General features: G+C 35.7%; 2 protein-coding genes across 3 annotated transcripts; one reads left to right on the forward strand and one right to left on the reverse strand.

Moving 5' to 3' along the window:
- Positions 1-1,378: 1,378 nt before the first annotated feature.
- Eif3g1 (eukaryotic translation initiation factor 3 subunit g1) lies at positions 1,379-3,748 on the reverse strand. 2 transcript variants are annotated; one of them, XM_070312692.1, is made up of 4 exons: positions 3,591-3,748; positions 3,017-3,092; positions 2,139-2,591; positions 1,379-2,012 (listed from the first exon to the last, which is right to left on the reverse strand). In XM_070312692.1, the coding sequence occupies exons 2-4, from the start codon at positions 3,036-3,038 to the stop codon at positions 1,600-1,602; spliced, it is 888 nt and encodes a 295-aa protein (XP_070168793.1). In that variant the 5' UTR covers positions 3,039-3,092; positions 3,591-3,748; the 3' UTR covers positions 1,379-1,599. The 2 variants fall into 2 exon arrangements, with proteins under 2 accessions (XP_070168793.1, XP_070168794.1); XM_070312693.1 differs by lacking the exon at positions 3,017-3,092.
- A 243-nt stretch (positions 3,749-3,991) lies between these two features.
- Scaf6 (SR-related CTD associated factor 6) lies at positions 3,992-10,184 on the forward strand. The gene is made up of 8 exons (XM_070312518.1): positions 3,992-4,171; positions 4,902-5,072; positions 5,687-6,335; positions 6,420-6,491; positions 6,846-7,239; positions 7,318-7,721; positions 7,899-8,264; positions 8,482-10,184. Exons 1-8 carry the CDS (start codon positions 4,153-4,155, stop codon positions 8,774-8,776), a joined length of 2,370 nt encoding a protein of 789 aa, XP_070168619.1. The 5' UTR covers positions 3,992-4,152; the 3' UTR covers positions 8,777-10,184.
- Positions 10,185-13,158: the final 2,974 nt, after the last annotated feature.

The following is a 13,158-nucleotide window of genomic DNA, read 5'->3' on the forward strand; positions in this document are numbered from 1 at the left end:
TCAAGATAGTTGTTAATTTTAATCATACCTTTTTGCAGCTGGCCAATATTTTATTGGCGATTATATTTGCAGAATATTGAATTATTACAGGGTGTTTTAAAGAACATTGCGAGTTGCATTAATATTTCCTCACATTTGATTCTTGTAATATCCAATGATGAATCCAATTATCTTATGATTATCGGCGTTTGTCCTCAAAAAATATCATTTTCCATCTTACATTACTTGTGATTTATTTTTCTTAACAGCATATATTGTTGGTCCTGAGCAAAAGAATACGACGAATGATGTATTATATTGTAATTAGCGATGGATGTGTACCTTCAAGGAGTCTTCTATAACTCATTGTATAAGGTTGTATTAGACATAATGTTACGATTCCGGAAATATGTACTTGAGTCTTTATTCATAGACCGCGACCGCGCGGCCAAATCCAAATGTAATTACATTCATTGTGATTCAATATAATCTATGTAATATATTGAAATAAAATTGTCTATATGCTAAGTGATTTACACTTCTAATATCAATGTATAAATGAAATTCCAGGTCTAATTCATCATCTCTTTCTCTCTTTCTCTCTCTCTCTATTATCCCGATTCCACAAATTTTGAAGGTAATAATTCCTATTATTATAGATTTTCTTGCAATTCTCAATAATCAAGATCTATAAAAATTAAAAAAATAAATTTTTTATACAAGAATTTACAATATATATATTTTTTTTTATTAATAAAATTTTCAATACATATATTTATTCTTTTTGCTCTACATTTACTATATATGTAAATATTGTATATATAATTTTCTATGTACTTATATATATTTATTTATTTAAGTGCATAAATCTCTTACAATATATTAAGTAAAAGATAAAAGATTTAGTCTGTGTATTCACATTGTACATTCAACACTAAATGTGATAAATAGAAATTTTTATTTCAAGTTGGTTATTGAACACTGTGCGATACATGCGTGAACGTTGTTACTTATATAATATATAAATATGTGCGCACGATGTTTATATACACCCATGTGCCAATATCATATCATATACCAATGTAAAATGAAAATTTCTATTTACCATATTTTATTGAATGTACAGTATGAATACACAAGTAAAATCTTTCATCTTTTACATAATATATTATAAAATCTATGCACTTAAATAAATAAATATATATAAGCATGCAGAATAATGCAATATTTATTATATATGTATAGGAAATATATAGTAAAAAGATTAATATATATTGAAAATCTTATCAATTAAGACATACATTATCAATTCTTATGTTGAAATTTACATTTTACATTGGTTGAATGCGACATATTTATATATATATATATATATATATATATATATATATATATATAAATTAACATTACTAAATATCTGTAACAAAAATCTCTGATTGATAATCCGACTTTCACATTTAGGGTTAAATATAGCGTATGGACCACACTATTGTCTTCCTATTTCAAATATCATAAGAATGTATACAATTTCATACAAATACGGTTCTCTATTTCATGGGAATTTTTTTTCAATAAGTAAATAGCAGTATGCCATACAATTTGAATTGTTTAATCTATTACTTAATTATTTTGAGCTTGTGGTTTCGACCATTCTACTTTCAGGATAAGATGATCGTAACCATAACCATCCAAAGTAGCGATAGCTCTCCCAGCATCTGCCCTATGTTTGAAATGTACATATGCGAAGCCCTTGCAGAGATTAGACAGCTTTTCCTTGGCGAGGAACTGTTTCACTACAGAACCAAAAGGCTTCACGAGCTCATCCAAATCAGCATCCGTCGTGCTCTGTGACAAATTAGAGATACGGATGGCGGTCGTATCGTCGCGCCTCTGCATTTGCATCGAGTCACCGCGTTTGTTGCCACCGTCGCGCATGCCGGGCGGCACGTATTTGCCACCCTGTGGTTTAAGCTCGGCCATTGCACCGGGTACTCCTGCATTTACTAGAGGTTTCTTGTCATCCGGTACTTTTCCTGAAACAGAGATTTTTAGCGATCAAAATTTTACAATAATAAATAATAATATTTAGTTATTTACTAAACTTAATTTAATTGTAGTTAATGTATGCTTGCTAGACGATTATTACAAACGTAACTCACCACCAGCGAGAACAGTATCTTTGTAGGGACACTTGGAAGTCCAATGATCACCGTTGCAGTTACGACACTTGACAACACCCTTATCCCCCATGCTCTTCAATTTGTCCAGGGAATCCTCTTCTACCTTGTTTTCTTCCTCTTTGCTAGATATGAATTGCATAAAGACGTCTTCACCGATGACAGTTGTAGCTGGATTAGGTCCCGGCCTGTCATCGACGGAATCGCCAAACTTTGCCCAATTTTTGCGTGCTGCGATCGTTTTCGATACTATACGTCGTTCTATTTTGTAAGTACGCACGACTTTTACTTTTTTGTTGTCTTGATTGTATTTGTATTCAGTGAGGATTTTGAAACCATTCTCGTAAACTTCTGATGGCGCAGGCAACGCTCCTCCCTCTTCCTCGACTTCATCAGCCCAGCTGGACTGTACCTCGGATTGTGCAACTGGCATCTCTGCAAATTGTACATTATTATAGATTTAAACAAGCGTAAATGTCATTTTTAAATATAAAAGTAAATGTGTACGCAACATGTATAAACATCAAATTCTAAAATATTGAAGCGATTACTTTTCTCTGTAACTATATTGAATATTTTATTTAAATATGAATTTTTCAATATCGTTCCGTTAAAATGTTTTTATTTATATAACAGAATCAAAATAAGTGTTCAAATAAAAATTTCAGCTTTCATTTTTAATCTTTTGTCTATTAATAAAAAAATTATATTTAGAAATGATTAAACATATTTATATTGTAAGATTTATTTTAAAAAGCTTAATGTTTAGAAATCAAATCTTATTGATGTTTGACACATTAAATGATTTATATTTATGCTATGATTTATTAACACCTACATAAATACTTATTATACTTAACCCGTTAAAGACCTGTCAGTCATCTTATTTTTACAATAAATGAAACGCAATTAGAGCCAGAAAATTGTACACAAATGCTGAAACAAATTAGATATAAAATTATACAGTACTATATTTGTAATATGTTTGAAAAAATATTAATATATTTTATCTAAGATATAAATTTTCTTTTTAGATGAACTCCACTAAATTATGATTTAATGATAATTAGCAACATTGCAATATAATAATTTTCTTCGGAATTGATAAAAATATTTCTTTTATCCTCTATCTCTTTTCTTATATGGTACACGATGTTAAAAAATGTGAACGGACACGATCTAACCTATGATATACAATACTACTATTGGCAATTGAAAAATCCTAAAAATTGGAATTTATATTCGATTTTATCAATAATTTTTATTTAAGCGAATAAAAGCTCGTGTAAACAAAAGAAACAAGCGAATGAAAAAATACACATAAATTGTGGACACAGCTGACTACAGGTAAATTCGATCCGACAAACGCAAAATGAAGAAAAAACGCCGCGTCGAGAGAGAAGGCAAAATTCGCCATCAAAAATCACGCCTTACCGTGAAATTACGTTTGCAGCAAGCAGATGCGATACAAGTCACAATGAAATAAAGCGCAAACTGTCGATGACACTCGTCTAGAATCACACGTCTACACATCCATGTGGCATGACGCGGAATTCAAGATGGAAGAAACCAGTACCGGACTGTCCGGTTCGGACATGCCTATTGCCTTCTCGAATATTTTGCTGTCGCAATAAAATTTGAGAATGGCAAAATAGCTATAGTTCCTTTGAATTCCGTTATCCAATGGGAGAATTTGTCTTTTGACAATCGTACCAATAACCAGAAAACCCTAGGCAACAAGTTCTCCCATTGGTTACCCGAATCTCATCGTGTCCAACATAATTCGGAGATCCGGTAACGTCGTTAAATTGGCGGCACTGTCAGCCACCGCGAGATCGTAATGGCGACGTTTAGCGCGTTGTCGGGTCCGCCGTGAGTGAATAATGTTTCGCCAAGTTGTATTCCGTTTATATACGAGACGACGAGCGAGCGAGTGAGCACGTAACGTTTTGACGGGTAGTTTTAACAGGACATCCATAATCGAGCGCCCACCAACATGGACCAGGCTCCCACAGGTAAGCACGCTGTCTCGAGGTTCGTCAATCCGGTCCCAGCGCGCTCTCACACACACACACACACACACACACACACGCATGTACACTCTGCATACACCGTATACATATATACGCACTTCCTCGTATCCCGTTTGCGTTCCCCTCGAAGCATATTAAACTGCGAACATGTAACTCTTTCATTAGCATTTTATGGTTTTTTATTTAAATTATATGTGTAGAGAAATAACACGTGTGTATTTAAATATTCAGTGTCTGAAAAATTCTCTTTTATTAGGTTACGCGCGCGCGGATGTAAGATACACATAATGCTATAGTTAGTGAATTTTTTTTAAATGAGCATGCATTAGGAGTAATAAACAGATTTCTTATGGCTAATTTATATAATGGTCTCTACTATGCTATGGGAGTCCATGTAAGTGGACTTTATTACACAATTTACTCTTGTATTGAAATATAAAAATATGTATTTTTGTTCACAGTAATAGCGACACAGTTTCATGCATATGTAAAATTTTATAATTTTATTCTTACTTTTAAGAGTGGTTAATTGATGATTCGATTAATAGAAAGTATGCATTTAAGCATAAATGCATGACTTTTTATAGGATCGAAAAGTAATAGTAATATATAATAAACTAATTAATTAGATGTGTTTAATAAGTAACGGATCCTAATTCTTTTATTTGTATTTGGATATCTAATTCTTATTGTTTTTGTTTATAACATTCAGACACAGAGTTACGGAACATCATAGACAAACTGGCGCAGTTTGTCGCTCGCAATGGACCAGAGTTCGAGCAGATGACAAAAAACAAGCAGAAGGACAACCCAAAGTTTGGTTTCCTGTTTGGGGGGGAGCACTTCAACTACTATCAATACAAAGTGACTACAGAACAAGCCAGTAAGTGGGATATACCCCCTTAACAGCTACAATGTGATTGAGAAGCATAAGAAAATGGTCATGCTTTATACGACGAGCAAAGGAATGACTTTAAAAAAATGATACAAGGTCTCTGATTTCATCATTGCAAACGTACAAAATGTATTCGTCGAATAAAAACAATCTTTCTTTCAAGATTTTGGGATTGCTATTTATTAAGCAGAATGCTTTTATACTAAAAACATCTTGCATTCTTTGGCAATGGCAATTTTGCGAAGATGTAGTTTTAAGATTCTCTTGCTGGAGTTTATCTAATACGGAATACATTGTCGCATCGTTTCAATCTGTGTGTGGAAAATACAATCCACCATACAAAATAATGTATGCCCTGTAATACCCTCGTACAAAATGTAGAAAAAGGAAAAAAAAAAAAGAGTATAGTGCTCCCAAAAGACTTATCGCATTTTCTGATACTATACTTTTCTCGTGTAAATGCCCAAGAATTTTCTTATATGCACCGGTAGAAGATAAGACTCGGCTGAAAAAAAAATCGAGCTATCTGTATACACATTTTTCAAATATCGATTGACAAGGACTCAAGCATCTCACAATAATCTACCGTCATTCGTTTACAGTTTTAAAGCAAAAAGGAATAAATCCAATGCAAAATGCAGACCCACGTTTAAACGTTTCGCAGCAGCAGCAAACAGCCGCAAACGCCGTCTCGCAGCCACTGAATAACGTCAATCTTGCGTCCGGTCTGAGTACACAAAACAATGGCATAAATCCAGTGGTCGGAATTGGAAGTCAGGGCGGTCCCGTTTTGCCTGGACAGATCGGAGGGCCGGGAAATGCAGGGCCGCCAATCGGATCGGTTTCCGGCGCCATGGGAAGTGTGAATCCGCCGATCGCCGGAGTCGCGCAAACGGTTAACATCGCGGGCCCACCCGCTTGGCTACAGAATGAACTGGCGAACCTACAGTCGCAGCAGACGACGTTGCAGGAACAAGTTAGACAATCAGAACAGAACCTGGCTGCGCAACACGCTGCATTGATGGCGCAACAGCAGGGAAGAGTAGAGGATGCAGTGAGACAGGCACAGGAACAGGCTCTGCAAAACAGTGCGCAAAATACGAACACAGATCTGGCTGGCTTTGACACGGTGCTACAACCGATCATCGATAGCTGCACAAAGGATAGCATAAGCGCAGGAAAGGCCTGGATACTTCAGAATTCACTTACTTCACAAAGCAATCAAGTTGTCGCTGATCATTTGCTAAAAAAGTAAGTATAAACATATACGTGTTTTTGTATATAAAATATATATGTGTACGCGTTTTTTTATTTACATTTAAATATTTTTTTTAGAGTAATTCAGGGGACAACTTTTAGTCATAAACTGCATATTATTTACCTAGTGAACGACGTCTTACATCATTGGTTAGTATAAATATATGTATCATATTTACACACAAACTAATTGCTATTCTCCCCCCCCCCCCCCCCACCCTTCCCATCTTCCTTTCCATTATTATGCTTACAAATATATTATTTTATTTCCATATGCCCACATGTCTATATAATTACGATAAATTCTCAAAATAATTCCTATAGTTTCTTCAATTGACCCGAGACTTGACTTGTTCTAATTACATCTAAAAATTCCCGATATTATTTTGATACACTTGTATTAATTTATAGTTACATTTTATAATATTAAACGACAATGTATCATAAGCTAAAATGTCATGTGGGTTACTTATGCGTGAGATATTTAATTGGAAACTTCTTCAGTGCAAGAAAAAAGTCTATGGATCTGCGAAAAGCGATGGAAAGCGTTGTTGTTCCGATGTTCTGTAACACTTCACTAGCAGCATCCGAGGAACAACTTAATAAGCTGAATAAACTATTGAGTTTATGGGAGTCGAAGAACAATTATTTCGACGAAGGAATTATAGATAAGTTGAAAAAACCGAGCGCATCCTGGTCAGAGTATCAGGCTAATTTGGTAGCGCAATATGCCACTGCGATTACTCCAATTACAGCATCGACGAAACAGACGTTCGATAATTATCAGGCGCAGCATCAAGCGTTTGTCACTCACGCGTTGAGACAAATTCAGAATATCGAGCAACAAAAAATGGCAATAGATCAGCAACTGAAAGCACCACCGCCACCACCTCAACTGGTATAGTATCATATTGACTGAAATCATTTTTTTCTTTTTCTTTTTTCCATACATTTATGCGAAATTTTATCTGTTCAGAATCAACAGAATATATCGATACCACCTAGTCATTCTGGTCCTCCTGGTACAATGGGCACAGATGTGAACTTTAGTCAACCACCACCAGGATGGGGTGTTTCATCATCGAACGAACCGCCACCATTCAGTAATGTGCCGCTGCCGGATTTTTCGAAGCCACCGCCAGGATTTGGACCGCCGCCTGTTATTCACGAGCCCTCTGTAGAGGATTTGATGCCTAGTATGCCTTATTTCGAGCTTCCAGCTGGTTTGATGGTACCTTTGATAAAACTAGAAGATGGTGAATATAAACCATTGGATCCGGATGCAATAAGACTTCCACCACCGGCTCCACCGAACGATCGTTTAGTTGCAGCTGTGGAAGCATTTTATGCGCCGCCAAATCATGATTCTCCTAGGGATAGGTAAATATATATATACATATATATATATTTTATTGTAGTCTGAAAAGTTTAAATATATCCGAGGAAAAAAGGGAGATAAAAAATATATATATATATATATATATATATAGATACGCGGTACAATATCTTTTCTATATTTTTATTCTTTTTAAATGGAATTTCTGATTATATTTGCAGTGACGGATGGGAAAAATTAGGCTTATACGAGTACTATAAGGCGAAAAATGCTTCTCGCAAACGCAAGGAAGAGGATATTGCCGCCGGGATTAGACAGCAATCCAAATCCCCTTCGCCAATTCTACGACCGAGATCCAAGAGCCCTAGTCCGCCAAAGAAACGCTACAAGAGTAAATCGCGCAGTAGATCGCGCTCGCGATCACGGGGCAGAAGTAGATCGAGATCACCTGCGACTAATCATAGACGTAACAGTCGTAACAGCAATCATATTAGTAGAAGCCGAAGGAGGAGGAACAGTAATAAAGATCGTAGCCCCGATAGAAGAGCGGATAGACAAGATAGAAGTCCAACTCCTCCCAGTTTTCTGTAAGTATAACGTATAGTGTTAGTTTCCTTTCTCAGTTATCTTTCATTTACCTTCTTTTATCATAGAGAAGAGATGAGATAAGAAATGTTTTCTTTGTATATTTTTATTTTTTATCTCGGTTCTTTTACGATTCTTGTTATTAAATGTAAATTAATTGTATATTAAATCGTATATACATATATTAATTACATAATAAATATTTCGTTTTGCGTTCAGTGGTTCCACCTATAGTAAAGCGCCGCAAGAGATTAGTCTTGACGAAAGCAATAAAGGACATCAATTGCTTAAGAAGATGGGTTGGGGCGGTGCGGGTCTTGGTGCTAACGAGCAGGGTATCGAGGCACCTATATCCGGGGGCGAGATTCGCGATAAAAACGATCAATATAAAGGAGTCGGTATCAATTTAAATGATCCGTATGAAACCTTCCGGAAGAACAAAGGCCAGGCATTCATTACCAGAATGAAAGCCAGGGCGGAGGAACGAGCTGAAGAGAGAGGGGACCGTGATTGAGCGTGATTCGATGAAATGTAGAGTTTGAACGTTCGCGGTGTTCTGGGAATGGGACGAATATCTTGACATGCGATTTGAAGACAAATCTTACGATAAAAGTTCATTCACAGTTCCAGAAGCATTTGCGCGCGATCGTGTACGAGAATTGACTTCGAAGATCGATATAAAGTCAATTTTCTCTATTCTGTGATTTCCCTTTTAATTCCCATTCTTATTTCAATAAAAAATGTCACGCACTCTGTTTCTCATTCGCTTTTTCGCTCTAATCTGTTCGTACAATGTGAATAGTGAAGAGAGAATAATGAAAAATGAGAATCTTATAGCAAATTAGGTTGGATGTATTAATGCGCACTGATGCACATATATAAAGGTAATTGTACATAAATTTATTATTGCATAAATAATTAACACTTAACAGGAGCCATTATTATTATTTAATACAAATAATGATAGTAACTCGTGCTATTATAATTATCTTGATATTTTAATTATTTATGCTTAAATTTTTATATGATTAGCTTTAATGAGCACCAGTGCGCACTAGTGCATTCAACCGAATTCACTATTAGTTTAAAGGAAAACAACTGAATAGAGGAAAACCTAGAAGAGAGGAAATCGATCGCACTTTTTTTAGAGCAGTTATCTTTCATTAAAATCCTCATTATGCATGTCATTGATTTTTGAACGGTTATAGATGGACGCTGATTGTTTTACGCTGAAACCACATTGATTATTTTTATCGATACGATCTCATCTGTACAATCTGTCAGTAGGCGGTAATTATGAATTGAGGCAAAATTGTACATTTTTTACATAGAATTACATGATTTATTTCAAATTCAATGCAATCCTTATATAATGAAATAAATATTAAGTCTGATACACAAGAATGAAGATTTGGTAAAAAAGATTGAGTCTAGTTCTCTATATATTTAGTTTGTGTACATGATCTCTATATTAAAAGAAAAAATTAAAAGGATGCAAGCGCGCAACATCAACGTCCGTCGGTGAAAAATCTTGGATTCTATTTGACATTTTAATCATATTTCACGTAACGATTGAATTTCGTTCCAATTTTACATATTGCAGGATGCTATGCATTTGCATACAAAAGTGCAAGTTGTTTCGTGCCGCATGGACGTGAGAAATATGTGAGAGCTAAGAATACTTGTATTTAATAAGTTAACAAATGATTATATTGGATACACACGACGATAGCTCAAAAATAAAAGCTGTACATTTATTACGAAAGCGAATGCGAACATTCGGCATCGTTACTGTTTCCTTCACTCGTCTTCTTTGTACTAAATATATTCTTACCAAGAATCTACAATCAGTTATCAAAACTTTTCTACTCTCGCTGTTTTCAATAATAAACCCTAAACGCGATACATGCGCATAATATAAAATAATTTTAGATACAAGATATGTCATCGTATATTATAATATAGGATATTATATATTTATTTTTAACTTTCTTCTCTTTTTTTCTACAGTCTTCTTATCTTCTTTAGTTTTATATATTATATTATAAATTAATTTGTCAAAAGAGCGAGAATATCACGTGGCGTAATACAACGTTCTTCGATCCTGATTGCCACACAGACATCTTATCGCGCGTCACGTGCATGCACGTGAATAGAAAGAAAGGGAAAAAAAAAAACGGAGAAGCTTCATTTAACTGGCTACGAACGGCTCGGCGAGCACGACCCGGGTGCAATCGCCATTCGCCTTCTTGAACTCCCCCAGCGACAACTGATATCGAAACCGGCTAAATCCGACGGCGAACCGGTTCTTGATGACGATAACGATGGCACGGCCGTCACGCCGAGACGCAAACAAAGCCGGATGATCGGACCATTCTTGCATCTCACTATCCACGATTCCGCGCGATTTTTCTTTCGATATGATTTTTCCAGACGCTATCGATGGCGCAAAAGTTGCGCGTAATATTATCCGTGTTGGCTTGCAATGCTTACCCGGAACGTCTTACAATTATAACGCCAGCAAAAAATATATTTTTTGCGCACGAAAGTGAGCGAGCGAAAGTAATATCGCACTTTCGCGAACTTACAGAGAGATTGGAGTAGCGCAGAGAAAATACAGTTTATGCCACATAATTAGTTTTTTTTTTTTTTTTTTTTTTTTTTTAACATTAGTTGTTTTTCATAAAAAATACGCTTTTACATTATAGCTTGAGAGATTAATTTTCTTATACAGTAGATTATTGGAAAGCGTTATGTGCTACATTTTTTTTTTTTTTTTTTTTTTCAATTTTTAACGTTAAACGTCTTCTAAGCCGGAAATTAAGAATCTGCGAAAAACAAGATCACACGAGATAGACCGAGAGAGAGAGGATATGAAACTATTTTGTGCGTTTATCAAACTATAGTATTAATCACGCACACGCAATGAAGATTCTTAGACATTTTATATTTAACGAAACTGATGCACATGTCATCGGCTAAGTGTATTAAAAATGTCTTTCACGTCAACGCACGTACTACATGTGCGACATGCGTATGTTATATACATGTATAGATACGTGCGTGATAATTTTCAACATCATTGATATGATTGAACGAATCGGACGAAAGGACGCGGTCATATTTCGGCGGGTCAAACTCGTGAAATTTTGAAATTCCAAGGCGACGAAGGCGAGAGAAACGTGCACGCATACGTGCGTGGACACTCGTACGAACGGCACGTTCGGCGCAAACGTGACGCTGGGCACGAAAAAAATACGCACGAATCCGATAAAAAGATAGATAAATCGATTATATCGATGCTTTGGCGAGCGAATGCACGAGGCATTATCTAGGATCTAGAGATATAAGCGGTGGCTTTAATTGCGCGTATATTTAAGCTGTCATTCATAGAAGAACGGGATATAAAAAGCGCCGTACCAAGAAACACACACATACATGTACACACATTGAGAAAGCACGAATTAACAGAGTTCGATGGATTTTTTCTCCGCCTTCTCTTTTTATCGTACTTTTTTTCCGGGTCGTGTTAAAACATTTTTATACACTTATATCTTATTTCAGACCGTTAATATGATACGATAATTGTTGCGAGAAATAATGAAAAAAAAAAAAAAAGAAGAAGAACAGTCTAATATCTACGATTGCGTGATGGCTCTGGGATAGCCGATACGCAAATTGACATTTCTAAAAGGGGTTAAAACTGCTCCCTCTGACCTTTCTATCTAATTTTATGATGCATGTTAATACGATACAGCGTGTGATGGTGCCGTTTATCGCTGGCTATTTATGGTACTGTGCAAGAATGCAGCTTTTCATACAGACCTAATCTGTAAAACGAACGTAATATAACAACATTATATAAACAACGATCGTATATCGCAGTTGACACAGGGAATTATTTTCTTTATTAATAGATATATTAGGTGTACAACTTTGCTTCCGCCGTTTTTTTCCCGAAATTCGAGACTTTATTGTAAAAAACTGGTTATTGCTTGTTGAGTCACTTCCGATGATCGTGCCAATTCTTTTTGACTTTGACTCGAGTCTTCATTAAGTAACGCCTCCAATTCTGCATCTTCGAAAACCTCTCTTCCACCGCTATGCCGGTCTTCCACGTGAAAATCACCGTTCTTGAAGCGTTGAAACCACTCGCGACACGTTCTTTCGCTAATAGCGGCTTCACCATAAGTATTTGAGAGCATTCGATGAGCCTCAGCCGCAGATTTCTTCATATTGAAGCAGAAAATTAAAACCTCCCGCAAATGACGAGAATTTGGCACGTCTACTGACATTTTCAATCGAGAATAACTTTATGACGCGGACACAAATCGACTAATGTTTCTACGGGGTTACGTTGACAGATGCCCAAGTTTATCGCACGACGTCTATGATCTATTTATTTCGATCACTACTTACCGCTAAAGCCATGTATAGGAAAACGGCAGAAGCAAAGTTGTACACCTAATATAAATGTCTAAATGAAGATATGAAAAGCTTCCTCGAACATAGAAGCTATTTTGTTTAAAGGGTATCGGCAATGATTTAAATTTAAATTTTACTGTTGAAAATTACTTTGTGATTATATTTTCGTCTATTTAGATTGGATAACGTATATCTCTTTTTTTTTTTATTTTTCAATATTGGAGAATTAGGAAATTAGGGGAACACAAATTCGACAATATAAAATAAGGTATGATTTTGTGTAGTTGTTTTAACGTAAATATTGAACGCTAACTACTCTCGTTTTACAGGTTTGTTAAATAAATATATCGGTAAATATCACCAACTCGCAGTGACCGTACCTACTTTCGAAAACTAAATCGTATTCTGCCACGAGTGACCTCGTATGGAGCTGTCACGTAAAAACCGGATCTCTCGTACCCGAGACGCGTA

The sequence above is a fragment of the Polyergus mexicanus genome, unplaced genomic scaffold (genome assembly GCF_030449975.1).
Source record: "Polyergus mexicanus isolate NDT 795.1 unplaced genomic scaffold, iyPolMexi1.0 SCAF_22, whole genome shotgun sequence".
Classification (NCBI taxonomy): domain Eukaryota; kingdom Metazoa; phylum Arthropoda; class Insecta; order Hymenoptera; family Formicidae; genus Polyergus; species Polyergus mexicanus.